This window comes from Stegodyphus dumicola, chromosome 4 (assembly GCF_044657685.1).
Source record: "Stegodyphus dumicola isolate Sdum_Otavi_A_Nest chromosome 4, ASM4465768v1".
NCBI classification, from domain to species: domain Eukaryota; kingdom Metazoa; phylum Arthropoda; class Arachnida; order Araneae; family Eresidae; genus Stegodyphus; species Stegodyphus dumicola.
Genome location: NC_140771.1, coordinates 30952515 through 30975699, shown reverse-complemented (window position 1 = coordinate 30975699; position 23185 = coordinate 30952515). Strand labels below are relative to the sequence as shown.

The following is a 23185-nucleotide window of genomic DNA, read 5'->3' as shown; positions in this document are numbered from 1 at the left end:
TCTTTTAAATTTGTACTCGGCGAAATCTGACAACAAGTACCGATAGAAAAATATTTTTATTTTCTTCTCATAAATATTAATTAGATTGCATAAATATTTTTATTTTCTTCTCATAAATATTAATTAGATTGCATAAATATTTTTATTTTCTTCTCATAAATATTAATTAGATTGCATAAATATTTTTATTTTCTTCTCATAAATATTAATTAGATTGCATAAATATTTTTATTTTCTTCTCATAAATATTAATTAGATTGCATAAATATTTTTATTTTCTTCTCATAAATATTAATTAGATTGCATAAATATACCTTGCTGTTTATAAAAAATTTCAGCTGCAATAACAGAGCGTGAGCACACCTCCAAACTCATTACTTTACTACAACGAAAGAAATAAATGTCGAGAATCGGTTTCAAGACCGCTTGAGAAATTGTAGTTCACCGGTTAATAGAAAATTCTTCTATATGGCATGATTAAACATCTTGGCACTCAGGGCCCTGTATCGTTACGACTTGGTATTGATTATCCAGGTCCAATGAAATTTCAACAATGACGTTCCTTTTATTAAAAGAACACTTCTTTTTGAACTCAGTAAAACTAATATTTCCGAAGTTTGGGTTAAAACTTTTAACGACGTCCAATGTTAGCTCAAGATCACGGTTAGTCAGAGTGCAGTTAAAAAAGAAGGAAAGCGGAATACTTCATGTTATAATTAACAGAGAAATATTATTAAGCAATATTTTGTAACATTATGTATTTTATAGTTTAATTGAAAAAATAAATTCGTTTGATTACGCAAACTAAATCAGCTATTCAGTGGCCGCCAAAAGTTTCTCATTTGCATATTCTATCGTAGTATATCGGCATAAGCAATTTGGTCCCATCCAGATAACTCCTTGGTGCATCGCATTTTATGCTACAGAGAGTATATAATGACTGTCTATACAATTTTACACAAATATGTAGTTACGCATGATAGAACATTTAACTTACTTTCTATCATGTATGTCTATCTATATATCTGTGTCATATAAACATCTATACATTTATTAATTTTAAAAAAAATAACCTGCTTTAAAAATATCAAGGTAATTTTATAAAAATATGATTTTACTGTTTGTGTGCTCTCAACTGACGGATTAGAATTTCAAGAAATTCTGATTAATTTTGCGAATACTATAATATAAAATAACCAACTATTGTGCTTGTGACATTAGAAATTTTAGAACTATAATTAAATTTGAAATCATATGAAAATTTCAATTCCACACGTTTCATCGTCTCAATTATGATGATCATGCATGCAAAATTCCTTAAATGTATAATTATGAAAATTTTCCAACTCGAATAATTTTATGTCTTATTAATATTGAGAAAATAATGTGCCTTTATCTGAAGGTAATTATGTTTTTAAGTCGTGATCTCTCAAAATAATAATTTTCTTCCTTTGGCGCAGGAAGAACTTCAAGAAATTGTGATCAATTACATTATCTCTCTCAGGGTATAAAAAATATTTATTTCTATGCATCTCACTTAAAAAGTTTAGATTACATTTAATTTTAATGTTAAAAAATGTACGATTTGAGAGTCTTAAAAATAAAAAACAATTTCTTTAAATAAAACAGAAAAAAATGTGCTTTTTAAGAAACTATAATTCTGATATTTTTAAAACAAGATCATTTTAAATACACATTATTTCTCCATTGAAAATGGCTAAAAATAATGGTTTGATTATCCGTAATGATTCGCACGGGGCACATTGCAATTTTATATCGATGAGGCAGAAAATATTTAATTTTTATTTTATTTAAAATAGATATTTTTATATCTTAAATATAAGTAAAAACAGAAGATATATTATGTAGGGTATATCAAAATGCTTATATAAAATTTCACTATCATAAACTAGTTAGATACAAAGACATTGACCTTTAACTATGTCTTAACCCTTTCAGTCCCAATTTATTTGTTTGTTTCAAGTGACTTGAATTTTTTTATATACTCTTGGTAATTATCCCAAAGAATTGAAAATATCATTTTAAACTTTTTATTTTAAAATGAGAGGATTACAGAGGCCTGGGACAAACATGTCCCACTGGGTGGTAATGGTGGGACATATGTGTCCCATTAGTACTAAACTGTGGACAGATAAAAGAAATAATCAAAAGAAACCATTTTTATTTTCATAACTTATGTGTGATAAGAAGTAAAACAGTTTTTGCATAGTGGTAGATTGCATGCCACACAAATTGTCTTAGTTCCTTTCTCTTGTTTTTTCATGGCACAATTGTGATACCTTTTTTAATAGGCCCTTCGATGGGTAAGTTATCTTCTATATTCAAAAACTTGGAACTGGTTGATCGTGTACCAATATTGTAGTAATAGTGTATGGCCTACCATAAACAATTTTGTAGTGGGGATGTTAGAAATAATGCCTGCTACCAGTGGGACATCAACTATGATGCGTGTAATTCTCTCTAGGCGCTTCTTTAAACATCTACTGGGACTTATATAACCCATTGAGACTGAAAGGGTTAACGTTTTGGCATAGTTGGACATTTAAAGTTATATGATCCTTTAAATTTATTAAGATTGGTTTAAATACACACGTGCATGTAGCAAAGCTGTGTCTTAGAAAACAATGTGAAAAAAAGCAGTGTATTTGAAAGTCAGCCAGTTTTGGATAAAGTAAGCACGGTATTTGATATTAGCCTTTACTGTTTTAATAACTTTCTTTCGAACGCTTATCAGTGAGCAATAATTCTTTTTACATTTTATTTTATTTCACTTCACTTTTTATTTACTGAAATAACTCTGCCCATTATTATCATTTTCTTTAAATGTATATTTTTTTAAACTGACAGTACTCAGAGTAATCCGTAGCTCCATCAACCAGCTGGAATGACATAAAATTTGGTAGAAGGACTTGTGATGACATGGGAAAAAAGATTATATGAAAAACATTACTTCCGAATGTTGCCTACAGAGGAAAATGTACCTCTGTTCTAGTTTCCACAACTGAAAATCTACGTGAAACGAAAGTAAAATCTGAAAATACAAATACTTATTTACGTAACGACAATAGTGTTAGTAAATCATTCTATAAAAATAAGGAAAAACACCAAACAACGTTCCGAATATTAGGTGGGTTCAACACTCATCTTATTTTACCTCAGCGCGCCTTACTCGGGAAGTAATTTTATCTTCATCAATCGAACGCAGCCTCCTCTGTTTGTGAGTTTAGATGTCGTAACGACCTACATGAAAGTGCTAATGCATTGAGAGGCATGATTCAGAAGTTTCAGCAAATAGAATCCTTAGCGAATAGGGTCCCTTTATAAAGAGCGAAAACTGGTGTCAGAATAGACAGTTACTGATATTGTGGCTGCAGGTCGTTGATGGCACTCATGGGATCATTGTTAATAGCAGCAGCAGCCGGAGAATAATGTGGTAATTATATTTAAATCTTTCAGTTGTATGGCAAATACTTCACAGAAAGTTCTTCAGTTCTACCCATACATGATAAGCCGCGTGCAGGAATTAAAACAAAGCGATTACGATAAAGGAATGGCATTTATTCTGACATTCCTTGCATGGTCGACGTGCTTAGCCGTGGAGAATTCTGCTTGAAGATAAGGCCCATTTTCACCTACATCTGACTGCTAACATTCACAATTCTCTATTTCAAGCATCCGAACAATTCCGTGCAGTTCAAGAAATCCCACTGCATTCACCAAAAGTCACTGTTTGGTGTGGCTTCATTGCAAATTTCATCAGCAGACCATTCTATTTTAAGAACATTATTCTAACAGGACCACATAGTACTTGTACCGTTACCACGCAAAGGTATCATGATTTGCTGACTAGTTTTGTCCTTTCACAATTTCAGCAGAGGCATTTGCTGCATCAGGTACAATTTTTATGCAGGTTGTAGCACTACCGCAGATTATGCTATAGGTACAGCGGCTGTTGTGCCATCATTTTACAGAAGAAAGGGCTGTACATCATTTTCCCCACTTGCATGGCACTCCTCGTTTCCCGGATCTAATCCCATGCGACGTTTTCTTGCACAATAACATGACTTTACAAGTTCAAGGCCTATCTTGGTGTGTTCCCGAACTTGACGGCCTTAATGAACGATATAGCATGGGCTATGCCGAGCATACATGTGACATGTTACATTCGGTCATACGGTTTTTGTGTAAATATGCAATGTGTGAAATCTACGAGAAGGATGGTCACCTTGAAAGAGATTTATGCCCTCGCTAAGGAAGCTCTTTTATTGAAGAAAGTGCTATGATGCACTGGAATATTATATCTGTAATAGTTTGGGGCAGCTCGCTTGCTTCATTAATGTGGGGTGGCACTCATTTCTTCTCTGTTATTGATTGTGTCTACTTCTCAGCTGTTGTTTTCAGACTAGAGCAGCGCCACATTTTCCCTATCAATAACTTTCAGAATTATTTTTTTCCCACGGAATCTTTTTCCCCGCGGTTCTGTGCAGTGTCAGTTTAAACTAAACACTCTGAATTTCTATTTGAGTTTTCTTCAGGTTCAGTCCCATTTCTTCCCTCACTTAAGCATATACTTAGGCATTAATTCGCTTCATTTCGCAGGATTAATCTTTATTTTTGAAGACATATAGATTCTGTGGGAAAGATTTTAAACAGGTGATCGTAAATCCATGGTACCAGTTTAAGAAATCAAATAAACATGTTAAGCTCTGGACAAACAATAACTCATGTCGCAGGTGACAGGTAATGTGAGCGGAGACTCCTGGTGGCTACCAAAAGTTCGCTCGCAGGAATTATCTCCACCCTCCTATCAGGAGTTTATTACAGAAAAAAATTAAATAAAATAAATTTATCATAGCCAGACAAGCAAGAAAATACATAAATGACACAACTCCAGAATACACAAATTAGAGATCTCTTCCTGGTACATAATGAACAGTTTGATTTCTTCAGCACTTGTTTTATGGTAATTATCACTTCTATCTTTATTGTCGTCTTCACTCTGTTCGACAAATGTTTTGACCCATAGCTGAAATAGTATTAGTAATTGTATTGCGGATATTCTTAACCTGATGCTCGGTTTTTGATAATGAATTTCTTAAAAGAGTTCATACTGCAGGTTGGTTGAGGTAAATATATGGCAGCTGTACGTGGACATTAAAAGGCCTAATGGCCAAGTAAGCCTTCTAATCTACAGAAACATGTACTTGTATTTGAGATGCAAAAGCAATGAAAATATGTTGTAAAGAAACCACGACCGCAATAAAATTAGTTTGTGAGATGGCCATGTGTCTGTTTGGGCTGACTTAGTAATGAAAGTATATGTGCGTCTGCCGGTTTCTCATAGATCCCATTCTGTTTCCCATTGTTGTACTGCCTTTTCATGTAGAATCGTTTTAGGTGAAAGGAAGTTGCTCTACTGCTTGCTGCTTTAGCTAGGTTGCCTGCTGCTTTAGCTAGGCTGCCTGCTGCTTCGTTACCTCTAAGACCTACATGGTCTTTAATCCATATAAGTTGTATATAGAATTGATTATTATGGTGTAAAAGATGGTGGATATCTAAAGGGGGGAGGTTTGCTTGTGATTCATTATACCGAGTAAAGTAGACATACTATCGGTGTAAATAATTACATTTCTTGAAATCCATATGCTGTTTTGATTACATATTGGATGAATTTTGTAATAGCTAATGCTTCAGCTTGAAAAACATTATTCTATTCTTTGAGATGTACTTTTAAGGTATAAATTTCCCTTTCGCCTTCTAATCTTACGAAAGAGCTGCCGACTCTTTCAGTAGTTTTGGAGCCATCTGTGAAAATAATAATAGGTGCCTGTTGCATAATAAGATGACTTAGCATACTGTTGATTAGGATGTGCGAGACTGATCTTTTCAGTCCAGGATGTGTCTGTAAGATCTTTATAGTAGTTCATTCATATTATAATGGACTGTGCATGATATTCCTGAAGGTAGCGTCTCGTCTCAGATGAATGATTTTTGAATACGCAGCCTCCTGTTCAGCTCGTAGATGAAGCGGGATCAGTCCTGCTAACTCACGTCACATGATAACTTTTGATAAAATATACAGAACTTATTATTATTCAAGCTCAATGAACTAGAAGTTTTATCCTCGTGTGATGAAATTTGATCGAGGTATCATTAATTAAAATTTGTGGCATCATATGCACAAAGGTCAAAAGACATGCATATAGATTTTGAACACCTTTTTTAAATGTCACGAAAACATCAATATAAAAGAATTGATTTTATACAACCACATACTAATTAGGATACAGCAACTTTGAGTTTGGTGTAGGTTTATATCTACGATAAACTCAAGGTTGCCGTGTTCCTAATTAATGTCACGAAAACATTAAAAGGATTTATTTTATGTAACTACATAAAAATTAGAAACATACTAATTTTATGTTTCACATGGCGTGTTTCTCTTCTGTTTTTACATAAAAATGCTAAATTTTCGAAGTATTTAATGATATGGGAAATTTTGTATTAACGGAATGGGAAATGATATGGGAAATTTGATTTTATACAATTCTTTTATCCAAAACTGATACTTTGCCATCGAGTGGAAAAGTTTAAGTCGCATAATTTTGAGAATTTTTTCTTACTGCCAATTTTGCATATCAATGAACCAATATTTTGTTTTCATTAAACTCATTACATATTATGGTACTTTAACTGTGACTCGAGAAATTTTGAGAAAAGGAGTGCTATCGATCTTATCGCGATTCTTGAGAATAATGTACATACTTATTAAAAAGGAACGCATAGATTTTTATGGAGCTGTACTAAAGAAAAGAACTTCAACCATTAGTAAGGCATAAAGTGCTCTTTTAATAGTGGCTTCTTATTTTCTGTTCTGCAAAATGTTCAAATGAGTTGAGCTCATTGATAATTTGAGCTGTGTACGTAATAGACTCCACTGAGACGTCTTTTGGAATTTTTCCTTTTGTTTCTTTCAAACTCGCAGCCAGAATTCCAAAGGTCCAGAATTTTGCCTCTTTTGAATCTGTCGAAATCGCTGCCGAATGCACGGGAAATGTAGAACGCAGAACGTATTTTGCTGAGGTGTCTCCATTCAGAATGTAAACAAGTAATCGAACGTTCAGCAAAAGTAATACATCCAGAGCGCTATAAAGAGTCCCAGTGGAAACTGTTTAAACCTACTCTTTCAAATCGTTAGTGACTCATTCCGAGAAGAGGATTGAAAGCTTCGAAATAAAACTTTCGAAACTGATTCATTATTTTTGAACAATAATGCATTAAAAATCTTAGGTTTTTTTTTTTAATTAACGAAAACCTTAATATGAAAACAGGAATCCATTTATTCAAAAAGCCAATTTTCACGTGTTAAAATATTTATTGTACATTATTACAGTATAAGGAAAACGGAGTTAAAATCCCACAATGACACAAGCAGCCTGATGCGTCTTCATCCTCGTCGCTTTTACCACACGGAGCAGCGTTTTGTGTGGCTCATAGGACTACCTGATGGACACTTGAACACGGCGGCGAAGAATTCCGAATTTGACAAGGCTCCATTCACTCTGAAACAGATTTGCAAATACATCAAAAAGTGACTATTCAATGTAATGTCATTCGATGGATGTCACATAACTATCATTTGCTGAGACTTTAGAGTTAAAACAGCGGTGGCAGTCTTCCTGTACACGCGAGAGTTGTTTGGCTGTTTGGTTAGCTAATTATGAAAAGCCTTATGAGACTTTTTAATGGAAACTGATTTGAATTCACTTTAGAAGTGAAGAGATCTATGGAAATCCTACATAGCCAACATCTGCGGCAACTAAATGCGAGACAAACTACAAGTATGTTGGCGCAGCGATCATCAGACTATGTTTTGCTAATCCCAAATTTAAGAATGTGTTCTAAATAATAACAGTAGTTAATTCGAGACGAGAGTTATATTTATTTCAAAGGACAATTTTAAACAGTTTTGCAGAAGGGACAACGTCGAATTCAAAGGTAAGACTGCCCACACGAGGTAATTAAAGATAATTTTGAACTCAAATTTCATTAAAAATTTTATATACTACAATTTTTAGGCTTAAAATATAAAGCAAATTAATATGGTGTTCCACTGTAGTAATCAAAGTGTTTCACCGTGGCTGGAATTTTGTTATAGATTCTTAATCTATATCTTGACAAGTTATCAATTTCAGATTTTTGTGCATATACGGTTAATCGATAATAATGCAACATGGTGAAGGGATTTTTTAAAAATTCGATTTAGACTTTTTTATTTGATTTTAAAGATTTTTCACTCATATCGCCGTTTAACGAACAAACTAAACATATCAGAATTTTAGTGGAATGAGAAAAAATTCTTTCAGCGAAACTTGTATGAAAATACTAACTTAAATTCTGAATTGTTGAAAATCGCTCCATTTTTAGACTGCTTGACGTTTATGATTTTAAAATTTCAACATCTATTCTAAAACATCAATTCTAAAACGTATCGGTTATAAAGTTTGAAATTTTCATAGATTATAAAACAAAAATATTTCGCTCACTTTTAGAACAAGAATGGTAAAAAATATTAATTGATCGATTTTGTATATATTTTTAAAAAGCGTTGCATTTGACACAGACGGGGGGAAAAAAGATTTCTAGCATAAATATTTCTTTTGAGTTTTTGATCGTCCCTCACTTACTGACGAGGTTTGCCATCTTGGCGTGCATAATGTCAAATTGACGATATTCGTCTTTTTTTTTTTTTTTTTTTTTTTTCATTTTAGCTTCAAGTAAAATAAGTAAACTAACATAGTTTTTACATCCGATTTCTGTAAATGGATATTCAAAGCGATTTCTTCATTCGCTGAATAGCATTCTGTTATTTAAACCAGGTTTTAATAATGTTGTTGGTATTTTGCTGTCTTGAAAATTTCAAAGCTTGGTAGAATTGTATGTATTAGGAAAGTAACATTAGTAGTAGTGATAGTAGTAGTAGTTAGTAGCAGAAATAACGTTTTAAACATTTTACCTTTCATTGCTCTATTTAGACCTGAAAATTATTTAAAAAAAACCATAATATATGTGAAACGTTCAGTCCCTGCTTTGAAATAAATTCAATCTTAGTTTGGTAATAGTTTCAAATGGGAAAGAATTTTCTAATTTCCAGGGACAATCTAACATTATCTAGCCAACGGTCGTGTGATAAGACAACACGGGTATTCATTAAAATTTTAATTCTTGATGACTAGTTTGGTTGACTATGGCAAAGCACACGAGAGCTATATTTTTAAGAGAAGAGATGGGAGAACTTGTTTTTAACGCCGTATGTTACATAACTAACTAAAATCCTTTTTACTTCCTTGTACGAAGTAAAAAGGAAGTATTGTAATCGAGAAAAGTTTTCGGCAGCATATTTCAACAAAAAAATATCCATTTTCACCGCCATCGAATGCAATTTAGCGGTATTTTTGCGTGACATCTGTACTTAAGGACAGGATAAAAGACTCTTTTCCTCCAAAAAAAATTATAAAACTGCTTTAAAATGAATTCTGAAGAGAATTTTTCGTGGTGTCTGTACGTACTATGTATTTCGCAAAACTCAAAAACGAGTAACCTCAGAGCGTTTAAATTTTGTATATAGAACTTCTATAACATGTAGATGTGCACCTCGTATTTTGGTTGCAATCGGCCGCACCAAGCGTATATATATATATATATATATATCCACTCTGTTACCCGGCTCAGTGATCTCAGTTTCTTTACTCTTATATGTTTGTAAATTGTGCATTTTTTGCTTTAAAAATGATTGAATTACATTCTTCGTATCTTCCGGTTTAGGTGTTTATGCCTTTAGTAAATCTGTATGCAATATTTTTAGAATTATCAACAATTTTAAAATTGTTTAAGTGCCGCTAAGCCTAATTTGATGGCGGCCACTGATGTTTACATTTGAAACAGGAGACTAGTGGATTTGTTGCCAATCTAGAGAAACCTAGCTTCGCAACAACAAAGATAACGCATTCATTTATTATTGCCAATTAAATCATGCTTAATCCTTTCTGGAATTTTTTCGAGGAAATAAGCGTTTAAGATTTACATCGTAATTTTAATACAGATATTTTGAGTTTTTATGTATTTTTGCCTTGTCGCGAAGTGAGAACTGAATTAATTGAATGAGAAATACTGAATCGTCTGTGAAAAACTTTCTTTTTTGTTTTGTTTGCTTAATTTCTTTTATACATCCTTCTAGTATTTGAATAGAACATGTGGCAACGATTAGAAATTCTTCAAATGATTTTGAGCATTCTGATTTATAATATGAACGAAATTTAAAGCTATTAAGTGAATCTAGCGCCAAAGTGTCACTATGGTAAACAAATATAGTGAATTTATTGTATTGTGGTTTATGCGCTATCGACGAAGTAGATTTAATTCAATCCGATAAGTTTAAATGAAATGCAAGAAAACATGCGTATAATTTAATATTCCATACGAGGAAATCATGTGGTGTACACATCAGATTTTTCAATGTTGTAAACTGTATTAGAAATCAAGTTCGATGCAAAATATTCAGTTACGTTTTTAGTTTGCATTACTTATACATTTCCTGGAACAAAGTTTTCATCCCAAAAGTCTTGAAGAGAAAGATTTAAGATGCATTAAATAGCACATAAAGTAATTCGGTTAGTCTTTAATAACCTTCTCAATATTTTGGTCTTTCTGATGAGAAGAAAGTTTAGCGAATCTTATTGCTTGAACACAGTAGAAAACTTAAAAAAAAAAAAAAAAAAAAAAAAAAAAAAAAAAAAAAAAAAAAGATTTTCAGTTAATTTGAAAAGAATGGTACATGAAATGAAATGTATGAAAAATGGTATGAAAATGTATAATGGTATGAAAAATATCAGAAATTAGTTAAAATCCTGCATGAAAAACTAAATTCATTAAAAAACAGTGACTTGTTAACAGATTTTGTAACACTGAAGCATCACAAGAGAAAACTAATATTAAATACACAAATAATAAAACAAACATTTTTTTAATTAAAAATTGAATATAATTAGCTTAACTTCTCCAAAGCAAGCACAAAAAGTATTGAGATATATAAAATTAATCCGAATCGATAAACAGGATGGGAATACGTACCTATATCTGAAGGGTGTCTGAAGTAATGACGTTGAAGAATCCCCGATGTATTCCTCGAAGCCTTCTTTGTTTCGGACTTCGCATTTCATCTAAAAACAGATGATGAATTATTATTTTCATAATAAAATTAGGTAAGGCAGCAACCTTCTATCTGGCGTATAAACCAAGACTACGTTTCTCCTGATGATGAGGGACCTGCACCTGTGCCCTCGAAATCTATAGAGTCTTCGTTAAAATATACACCAAACAGAAGGTTGCCTAATTTAACGTTTACGTGTTTCTTTTCTCTTTTTATTTTTTATTTTTTATTTTTTATTATAGTACTCAGAATTATAGTTCCCGTGAATTTAATGAAGGTTTATGTAATCACTAAGTGCTTCCTTTTAAAGTAGGCTCCGCGTTTAATCGTCAGAACTGATAAACTTGTTCTACCAGGCCGTAATATGCAAATCTCAAAGGCTTATGCATCGGCTGATATAACACCGAGACGCTGAATATCTTGTTGCTTATGCGAAATGTTCCAGAAATGTGGCGCGGTGCTCTATTTTTTTGAGCATCGATCATAGACGTCTCCTTCCAGTTGCAGTGTTTTGAAAAATATAAGACAAAGAGTTTTGTGAAAAACATGTCAGCACTTGAGGTGGAACAGTTTTATAAAATAATCTTCAGAACTTCAGAATTTTAGTTATTAAATTTCACTCACCTCATCATTAAATTTCACTTGTTTCTTCATAATAAATGCAGGTGTATGTTTCAAACTATTTTATTAGATCTGTTTTTTACTAAATAATTATTTCTATAAAAACAAACAAAATATTTTATTATTGAGCGAATTTTACTTTCTTTTTATTTTTTGTTATTTTTCTTACTTGAATGCTTTGAGAGGTTGGAGAAACTATTAGGATTCGGATTTGGATTCGAGGAAGTTTAAAATTGGTCCCATTTCTAATTTTAAAATAATTAAAGTCCAATGAATAGATTACTTGTTGGAATTTTAACCCTAAGACGTGTTAGATTTTTTTCCTGCAGAACGTTTCCATTCACAGCATTATCCTTTTGACTAACGTTCCTAACCTTACAGCAATAAAATAATGTTTGAATCATGTATATTCTGATTCGTCTCATCCTAATTCTACGGAAGAAGAACGGGTAAAACAATTTCGCATGGGCCAATTCATAGAAGATGATCTTAATAAACGTCGACCACCTGAAGCGTTGACGTAAAATACATTACTCGTGTCCAAGAGGAAGCACTGAATCCCAGGAGACTAAAGTCAAGTAGATTACAGCAAGATTGGATCCATCTAAACAGCTGTGTTTAGTGCATTCTATATTAGCATCTTTACCTGAATAAAGTTATGCAAAATGGATACCCCAGATTTAGGAATTCAAAAACAGCAACTGTCTATTTAAAAACAAACAAACAAACAAACAAACAAAAAACACCTTGACCAGCACCCACTTACCTTCCATTTTTACCTCCAAGTGATTATATCAATTCTCCAAACTGAAAACTGAAATATAACTTTGTGGAGAGAGATTTAATAATATTGATGGCTTGAAAAGAGCAGGTATAGAATATTTTGAAACGAAATCTTCAGATTACTGTCTCAGAAGCAGAGATTTGTTTTTTAAATTACTTGAAAAGTTTATCGAAGTAAAAGGAGACTATGCTAAAAAATAAACTGCTAAAATGTTCTGTTATTTCTTCAGAAGTGTATCATGCTGGAAGCTTTTGGACTTGCCTACGCATACGTATAAAACTCTCAACATTAGATCAAGATTTTTAGTAGATGGAAGTGTACAGCGTCTAGGATGAATATTTAAGGAACAAGACTTCTCTACCTTTTCCAGAAACCCTGTGAATAAACTTACCTGGGCAAAACTGATGAAAAATAGTTGCTGATTGGTGAATTCCATTCCTGGCAGCTTAGGTTCTTTTCCATGTTCTTTCACGTAGTTTTGGTAAGCCTGAGAAAGAATGTGTTTTATTTTCCAGAATAACAATAAGCACAAAAAGCATTTTTTTGGAAATAATTCATTTTTTTTTAATTAACGAAAATTAAAACCCGCATCTAAAATAAAACTAACGACGGTTATCTACTGAGGAAAGGATGAAGGTTTAGAGGATTTTCTCAGGAAAACTTGCTCACACATATAGATGAAACCACGAAATGTTAATCTAACCAACTCGATCGCTGGGATTCGAGCTCGAATCGAATTACCAATGTTCACTGGTTTACCTACTTAGTCACTGATGGCATTTTTCTGAAACATTGCCATTCGGATTTACAAGGAAAACTTTATCTTGCTGTCTAAAGGAAAATAAAAAAGTTGCATAACTATATCACTGAAATACTATCTGCTGTTATCATCTTTTACAAATATGTCTTTATTGTAAAAAAAATTAAAAATGACATCAAAAGGATTTTCCATTTTAAAGTTTTGTATATATTTCTGCATTTCCGTTTAGAAAGTCTCAATGAAGAAATATCAAAATAGTTTAAAAAAACATAGTAACATTTAAAATAGTTTTATTACATTTTTAAAATGATTTTATAATAATTTTAATTTACTTTTTTAATGTTTTTATATTTAGAAACATTTTATATTTAACATTTAGAAAATAAATATAGAGAATGCATTGCAATAGGTACAAATTTCTTCATCATCATTTTTTGATTTTATTTCGGAGGTTGTAAATGGTGTACAGAAGAATTAGAGTTAAAAATTTTGCGTTCATTATTTATTATGAGATGTTTAGAAATAAATTTTATTCATTTCCCGTATGTCACAAAATAATACTTATTAGAAAATATTATTAAATAGTACCGATAAACTAGCTTTTTAAATGTTTATTATTTTAAGAGCATTTTACACTATGTAATAAAATTAACAGATTTTATGTATCATAGATTGGCAACAGCTCACTTTCATATTTCTGATCTTTATTTGCAACGGACAGAAATTCGTCACTAACTGAAAACAGTTCCAGGTATTAGGAAAAATATGCGATAATTTTAAAAATAATTAATTTAATGCAATGAAAAAGTTTGAATTTGAAATCACTGTCGTATTTCTCATAATAAACTGCCTAAACTAAATGTAAAACAGTGAGCACAAATTTAGTTTATTATTTAAAAATCCTCTGTAATTTAATTTTCTTTTGTACATTTAAAAAATGAAAAAAAATGTGCAATATAATTCCATAAATATATTTAATGCTTTTAATTAGATATATCATGAATTAAATGCATTTTATTTAAATCAATCCGATTAAAAATTATAAAAAATAGTATTCTTAAGAACTGCATCTAATGCTTTTAAATAGGTAACTTGTTAATTAATACAGACAGACCTAAATATGAAAGAATAACATCTTATTTTTTCCGAATAGCAACAGATTCTAATGAAACTACACAAAATCGTGCTTCGAGAAGAATGTATACATACATATATATATATATATATATGCAAAATCACACAACTGACAAATGGATTAACACCCAAGCAATTACACATACCTGTCGGTATCCGGACATAATCCCGACAGCCGAAATCCCGACAAGCCAGAATCCCGACAGACGGAATCCCGACAAGCCAAAATCCCGACAGAGTTGAAATCCCGACAAACCAAAATCCCGACAAGCCAAAATCCCGACAGGGTCGAAATCCCGATTGTCTAATATCCCGACAGGGTCAAAATACCGACACGGGCGAAATACCAATAAGGCCTAATGACCCCTTAACATACTTCCACAGCTGCAACTGTATATACTTGATATACTTTGATGATATTGAACTGTATATACTTTGATGACTATCAAATCTGAAGAAAATTACAAAAGATTATTCCAAGATTTAATTGATTTCGCTGAAGAAAATAATATTGAACTGAGGCCATCTAGAATCATTAGTGATCTAGAAAAGGCAGATATAAATGCTCCGCGCACTCAAAATGCTGTCGAGGATTGGCACAGAAGATGAGAGACCTTAATTGGACGGGCCATGTTGGCGTTTATAACATCATAGAAGGATTTCAAAAAGAACAGGAGCATGTGGAATACCAAGTTGAATGCATTCTTCGCGGAGAACAACAACTAAAACGTAGGAAGGTAGATGATGACAGAGAAAGGAGAATTATGACTGGTGCGGACGATCGTGATAATCGACCTGTGATGGAACATCTTCGTGCTATCGCTCACAATGTGTCACTGTAAATATGTCTTTTGCATGTGTAAGTGATGTTTTCTTTTTCTTAATAAAAATAATTTTATAAATCTTCATTTCAAATTTTAACGGTCATTTCAATTTGTTAAAAATTATTTAAGTAATGACATAATTTTTATGATTTTTTGATTTAAACTTTTAATTAGTAATATGTAATAGTTAGTTAAAAATTGCATTTTATTAAGCTAAATTGAATGTTTGTATTTATATATTAACTTGTCGGGATTTTGGACAGTCGGGATTTGACCCTGTCGGGATTCTGGAAACTCGGGATTCTGACCCTGTCGGGATTTTGACCCTGTCGGGACTTTGAGTTGTCGGGATTTCGGCTGTCGGGATTATGACCCAGACCCCATGTATGGGTTCATATGAATTCCGAATTTTCAACCTTATACAAGTGAATTACAGTTGCATTGAGTTATTAAGTGCTTCTTGATGCCTTCGAAAGTAAAAGATCTTCAGTGATCAGTATTCAAGTTTTTATATCGTAAGAAGCTTCTTTCTACCATATGTTGCAGTTACTGGAGAATATTTAAAAAAAAAAAAACTGCATTACTTATCGTTAACACTTCTTCAGATTCAAAAGAATTTGCTCCTCCTATCAAGATGAGCGATATTTTCCGGATAGTTTGGAAGCCATAGGTTTTAGTCAAAACAATGTTGATTTTAACAAATGTGGTATTTTAAACTTTGGCCTAAATAAAAAAATAAAACATCGCCTAGAATTCCTAATTTGCTAGTCTCTTTTTAAAAAATGGAAAGTTCCAAAGTCATCTGAGAAAAAACGAAAATAAAGGCTTTTTATAGAGGTAGCGAGTGGTAATACACAGCTGTGTGTAATTCCAAGAATGTATCTGTGGAATAGCATTTCCTCCTCTGCATGTAATCCTATAGAACTGAGCACACACAAAATGTCAGTATGAAAAAATTCTTAAAAGTGAAACTCGTATCTTGTGGAAAAAAATATGTCATGACAGACAGAACTAATAGATAAGCAATTTCTCTTCGAAAAGCTTTTGAACCGAAATGTCATGAATTTATTTCTCTGCCTTAGTACCTTGCTTATGTACCTTGCTTTTAAAGACTACTGACTCTTTGACTCTTTTTCACTTCTTTGTACGAAATAAAAAGGAAGTGTTGTAATCGCGAAAAACTTCGCGTATCATATTTCAACGAAAATATAGACTTTGACCGCTATCGAATGCAATTTAACGATGTTTTTGCGTGACATCTGTAAGTAAGGACAGAATAAAGAACACTTCCCCCCCAAAAAAAAAAATTATAAAACTGATTTAAAATGAATTCTGAAAAGATTTTTTGTGGCGCCTGCGCGTACGTACGTATGTACGTATATAGGTATGTATGTATCTCGCATAACTCAAAAACGAGTAGCCTCAGAACATTGAAATTTTGTATATAGGACTGGTGTAACATGTAGATGTGCACCTTCTATTTTGGTTGCAATCGGCCTCACCAAAAGTATATAAATATATGTATATATATATCCACTCTGTTACTTGGCTCACTGATCTCAGTTTATTTATTCTTATATGTTTGTAAATTGTCGATTTTTCCTTTAAAAATGATTAAATTATGTTGTTCTTATCTTCCGGTTAAATCTTCTATGCCTTTAGTAAATCTGCATGCAATATTTGTAGAATTATCAACAATTTAAAAGGTACTAATTCAGAAGACAAACAACAAAAATCAGTGTTATATTTACAAAATTTCCACAGGACTAGTTTCGATGGTTTTACCGAACCACCATCCTCAGCTGCAAAACCGCAAATGAACAAGATAGGAAAAAATGATTAGATTGATGAAAAAATGATCCTAATTCCAATCCAAATTTGCCTTCGGCCTTTAAAGAAATTATGTTTTAGTTCTGGTTTCACCAACAGATGGCGCCACTTGCTTATTCTTGTCCAGGCTTTCTTATCTTATCTAATCATTTTTTCCTATCTTGTTCATTTGCGGTTTTGCAGCTGAGGATGGTGGTTCGGTAAAACCATCAAAACTAGTCCTGTGGAAATTTTGTAAATATAACGCCGATTTTTGTTGTTTGTCTTCTGAATTAGTATTTATTCGGCGTATTATTGTGTCTTAATTTAAAAGGTGTTTAAGGGCGACTAAGCCTAATTATTTTTACTATAATAGCCATATTTGTTTCCATTTGAAACTTAACAGAATAGTGAATTTGTTGCCGTTTAGAGAAACTAAGCTTCGCAACCATTTAATATTCCGTACAAGAAAGTCACGTGGTGTACACATCAGATTTTTTACTTCCTTGTACAAAGTAAAAAGGAAGTATTGTAATCGCGAAAAGTTTCAGGCAGCATATTTCAACGAAAATATCCATTTTGACCGCTATCGAATGCAACTTAACAATGTTTTCGCGTAATATCTGTACATAAGGACAGAATAAAACATTCTTTTCCTCCAAAAAAATTATAAAACTGCTTTAAAATGAATTCTGAAGAGAATTTTTCGTGGCGTCTGTACGAACCTATGTACGTACGTATCTCGCATAACTCAAAAACGAGTAGCCTCAGAACCTTGAAATTTTGCATATAGGACTGCTATAACATGTAGATGTCTACCTCGTATTTTGGTTTGCAATCGGCCGCACAAAACCTATATAAATATATTTATATATATATATACGCTCTATTACCAGGCTCAGTGATCTCCGTTTCTTTACTCTTATATGTTTGTAAATTGTACATTTTTTGCTTTAAAAATGATTGCCTAAAAAACTAATAAAAAAGTCAAAATCCTGGCCTTTGCTATCAAAAATCACGCGCAAACCGAAATCTGCATTATATATTTCAACATAATTAAGTTTCATTTTATGTTTATACAAAATTGGAGTTAAATCTCAAAATACGTGACAGATATAAAATTTGCAGTTAAATCTCAAAATACTTGACAGCAAATTCGTTGTTAATACATAACAATCTCTAACAAACAGGAAAGAATGATGGCTGTTGCAGTTGCACCATAATTGTATTAAAAGTTACATAAGGGTATGATTATTTGGAAGAAATAGCATACCATAAATGCTTTCTTGAGTCCAGCACTGTCAGCTATATTTTCATGTAAAGTTCTCTGACCATCTACCTAGAAATCAAAACATACTACAACAATAAACTGGGAACAAAACTAAAGAAATTATGACTATTTCTGAGACTAGTAGAAAATTTATCATAATACAAATAACAAAGTTTAAATTTCCCACATTTAAAACTACTTAAAATCACATACCTAATAATACCGAAGTTTTTATGAATGGATGATTTAGTCTGACCATACAAGTTATGCAATGTTACCCATATAAATACAGTCGTAAAATTACAGATACAATATAAATTTTGATAAGGTTATAATAAAGAACTTCCTGTTATCTACCATACGATACTAAGTGAAAACCTATCCTAAAATATAAACTATAAAATTAATACGAAGATTACGGAATTCAGAAGGCGTTAACATACGAGTGGTTTTAAGGATATGGAATTTTAGGTTTAGTAATTAAATTTTCAGCTACCTTTTCATAAACAGTAAATTCTGATTACCGTATCGTTTACGAATCTATTGCTTTTAAGTAACTAGTATGACAAAAGTCGGTAATTGTATTCATAAGCAAAAGATTCTAACATATATCAGGAAAAGCGTTTTATGTTCCTTCAAAGTAATGTCTGTCATTTGCAACGCACTTTTGGCAACGACTGAACAATTCCTGAAAACTGCAGGCAGAATCTCCTTTCGGACTTCGTGGAAAATCTCCGTCCTGTGGCTTTAAATATCCGGAATATCAGAAAATCGTTCATATGTAGGAACTGAAAAAATAGCGATGGAGTAAGATCAGATGAGTCTAGTGGATGGCAGAAGGCTAAAATTTTTCTACAAGTCATAAACAGTTTAGCGACAGGAGCTGAATATGACCTGGCTTTATTATGGAGAGGCCCACCAGCGGCCGAGCGGTAAAGACGCTGAACACTGGTAGTTCGGTCCGAGGTTCGAATCCCGCGAACGGGCTGGCTGCATGGGCGTTTTCGTGGTTTTCCCCATGTGTAACGTGTATACGAGCCAGTTTCCTTTAGAAAGTCCTCCACGAAGGCATTCCTCCCTTTAGGCAGATAGCCCTCGTGTGCTTTGCCATAATTGAATAACCCACCCACCCACTTATTATGGAGAAGGTACTAAGTACCACAATATTGCGTGTTTTAAAATTGAAAAATTTCTTATCTCTCTTTTCCTAAAAGATTACATTTAGTGATAACGTACTTGAAGAAAATTATCTAATTAAATGATAAATCTAATTTAATTTAAAATAGTAATAGTAATTTTTATTGTTGTTATTATTTAAACAAGAAAACATTGTGGAACAATACTGAAAATACACCAATAAATGAGAGTTTTAAAAAGTGTAGCATTAATGATGGCAAACCAAAGGGAAAATTAACTGATTAAATAATGAAATAAGTTAGTGTTGCATTTTGATCTTCATAAATATTAGAGATTAGAAGATATCATACAAATGCATGTTAATGTGAATCATAAGAAAAGGATAATTTAGCAGTAGATTAACAATTATATAGAGTTTGGCTTGCTATGAGAGAATAAACTAATTTCAAACCATAACAGACGACGTTTAGAGAATTATTGCTGTATCTGAAATTAACTACGAAGTCTTGGAATGGTTTTTAAATAAACCTTTTTACTTCACAAATTTCGAACATAAACGCACTTCTTGTAGCGATGTAACTGAAATGACAGTCAACTTAAATTAAAGCGTAAGCTAGCAGTCAAAGGCTACAGAATTACATTTAAAGCGTAGTTGGCTCAAAACTCTAACCAGCGTAACAATTTAAATGTCGGCAGAAAATAGTACTGTAGCGTTTTTCTTTTCTGACACCAGTTGTTACGTTATTTTCTTTCTTCACGTTCGTACGGGGTTCGTGAGGATTTGGAGTGAATAATGACAATACTACTTGATGAAGTATCAAAACACACTTTATTGCACAGTATTGTCAGGACGGCTCCAAACACGCCTCTACAGTCGTCGATGAACTACTATAAACACGCTGACACGATCAGCGACACAGCCTCCAGGTTATCAGGCTATCACGGTGGAGACAGCTTCACGGCAAAGCAGCAAAGTACAGCTCCCGACTCTGCTTGGTCGTTCTCAGAACTGCACGTACTCTCGACTCTCTCCACGCTACAACTCGGGATGCACTCGACGACACACAGAGCACAGCTCCCGACTCTTCGGTTCAGTCGTTCCCGGAGCTCAACACACTCTCTCGACGATGCACTAACCGCGATGCACTACGAGACTCCTTCGGTGCACTCGACGACCCACTCGGCACTTGCTGCCCGGCTGTCAACTCGATCGACTCCGCAGGGATTGACTCGCTAGACCAGACACCAACTCGATATTCTAGACGAGGCACACATTCTGATTGCGGAGCAGTAGGGTTTACATAGCTTTCGGCTTGTGTTCGAGAACATTCTGGACTAAACCGTTAAGAATTCGTTCCAGAAGGTTCTCCATCCGTCCATGGCATACCACCAATTTTGTCGCCAAATATCACCAAACGGGCGATTTCACGCCAAATATGGCAACCCTGCCCGTCCTTGCTATTTTATGGCAACACTAAATCTCTCTTGCGGGGAAGCTGTCTCACCGCGCCTGTACAAACCGAATAATTGCAAACTCAGATGATGGCAGAACTGCAGCAACGCGACCTCGAGAGGCAGCAATACGCTTTGTCGTATAATCCCGCAAACGTCAGCTTAAATACTATCTAACTGATTTACATTTTATGTGGAACTGAAAGGAAGAGTTAAAGGTCTAAATCATAATAACTGGTTAGTTTCAAACAATAATCCTACATCTTTATCTAAAATGTATATATAGTTTCCTTTTTGCAGAAGTATAAAAGTTCCCTTTGCAAATTTTCCCTTTGTAATTCCTTTGCAATTCCACTATAAATTTTTCATACTTTTAGAGAAGTTATTAGTTATAAAATTGCTTTAATTCTATGTAAACAAGTACTGTTGATGGATTATGTTTTAAAACCCAAGCTCTGTAAAATACTTTTTTGTACTGAAATTAATTGTTTGAAGGTAAAGGTTCCGCGTTAATTGATAGAGGTAATTGAGATGATTAATTAACGAAATACTACTTGCAAAATTTGCTGGAATAAAATTTATGCTAATTTTTAAAACTGTATCAGAATTTATTCGCAAGAAAAATACGTAAATGTGCAGAAATAATTTATAAAAAGAACCACGTTTAACAATACAAATAAATCTCTTAAACGCGTCTAAGCTACATTTTCTACGCAGAACAATCGGAGTAACAGAGATTTAATTATGGAATTCATTCCAAATGATTAATTCGTTAAAAAAACTTTTTTTTCTTCTTGGAGTTAACTTTAGAGGAAATCTTGATTCAGTGAATTTCGATAGAAACTCCTTATTACGAAAGCAAATTATATTTCCAAATTAATAAACATTAAGGGCTTAGATTATACTTGTAGTTAGTATAATGTACTTTTAAATCGAAGAGGATGAATTCGTTTATATTTGAAATACACGAAGACTTTTCCTTCGAAACTTATACCGAAAAACGCTCAACATGTTTTAACTTTTAGCAATGCTTTTAACAGCGCGACACTCAAGTTTTTAAGAATTTAACAGCGCGACACTCAAGTTTTTAAGAATGTAAAATTTTTAGAATAATATAATTTATAAGAATATACATTTTTACTATTTTTTTTCCAAAGTAAAGATGTTTATGCGAAAACAGGTATTACGCATGAATGAGGCATAAAATACAGTAAAATGTGATTTTGTGAGATGTATTAAATCTTATTTTCAAAAGCTGTGACTTTCATATTCTCACGATTCCTACAATGTCTGATTTTGATAACTGAAAATAATTATCTGATGTAAACGCCAAAGGGTTATAGTTAGCTAATCGTCCCATCTTGTCCCTTCCTGACATGTGAGGACTTCCCGCCCCGCCCACTCGGTTAGTCTATGGTGTGCATCTTGTGACCTCATTCACTTAACTTTATTAATCTTCTTGCACTCACAACATAATTCTGCACTGATCTAGCAGATGAAACACTTCCTTTATAAGGAAAAAAAATAGCATGTAAATTTTAATTGAGAGCTACTCGTTTCATTTGAATTCCTTTCTGACTGTTTTAAGGCAAATCAGTCGTAGCGCTATCAAATATCTTTCAAATGGCAAAGAGTTGGTGATAGGGCCGGAGCCGCAATTCTTAGCAAACTTAGGCAGGTCTCGTCACTCTGTGAAGCGTATCTTCAGTGGATTCCTTCCCATGTTGATGTATGGGGGAATGAAATGGCAGACATTCTGGCGAAGGAGGCTTCTGAAGAACCTTTGCCAATTATCAATTCAGTGACATATCTTGAACTACATTCCATTAGAAAACATGCTGACAGGCAAATTTGGCTCGTTCCCCCGAGTCATCCCTGGTATCAAGCTGATTGTCTTGGAAGATCCCTTGCTATGGATTGCGAAAGATGTGTTCAGACAACACTTTCCCGATTCTTCAGTGGGCACCTGAGGGGACTTACTTTTGAGAGTGGTATCAAGATGCACCCAATTTGTTCTAAGTGTCACAATGCACCCGCACATATCCTTGAGTGCCTGGAGTTGTCTCTTGTGGACCTTTACGGGTCTCCTAAGCTTGTTTTCGATTTTTTAAAGGTGAATGGACTCGTGGACCTCGTCTAGTATATTCCTAGGCATGGAGATTAA

General features: G+C 33.1%; 1 protein-coding gene across 1 annotated transcript in view; it reads right to left on the bottom strand.

The window, feature by feature from the left end:
* Nucleotides 1-7341: 7341 nt before the first annotated feature.
* The window catches only part of LOC118181898 (neprilysin-1-like), an 86765-nt gene continuing 70921 nt past the window's right edge, over nucleotides 7342-23185 (bottom strand). Inside the window, exons 18-21 of the mRNA XM_035351126.2 lie at nucleotides 18436-18501; nucleotides 13027-13122; nucleotides 11152-11240; nucleotides 7342-7583 (exon numbers count right to left, since the gene is read on the bottom strand). Coding sequence (XP_035207017.1) covers nucleotides 7484-7583; nucleotides 11152-11240; nucleotides 13027-13122; nucleotides 18436-18501 — 351 coding nt within the window. The 3' untranslated portion in view covers nucleotides 7342-7483. The remainder of the gene's footprint in view (nucleotides 7584-11151; nucleotides 11241-13026; nucleotides 13123-18435; nucleotides 18502-23185) is intronic.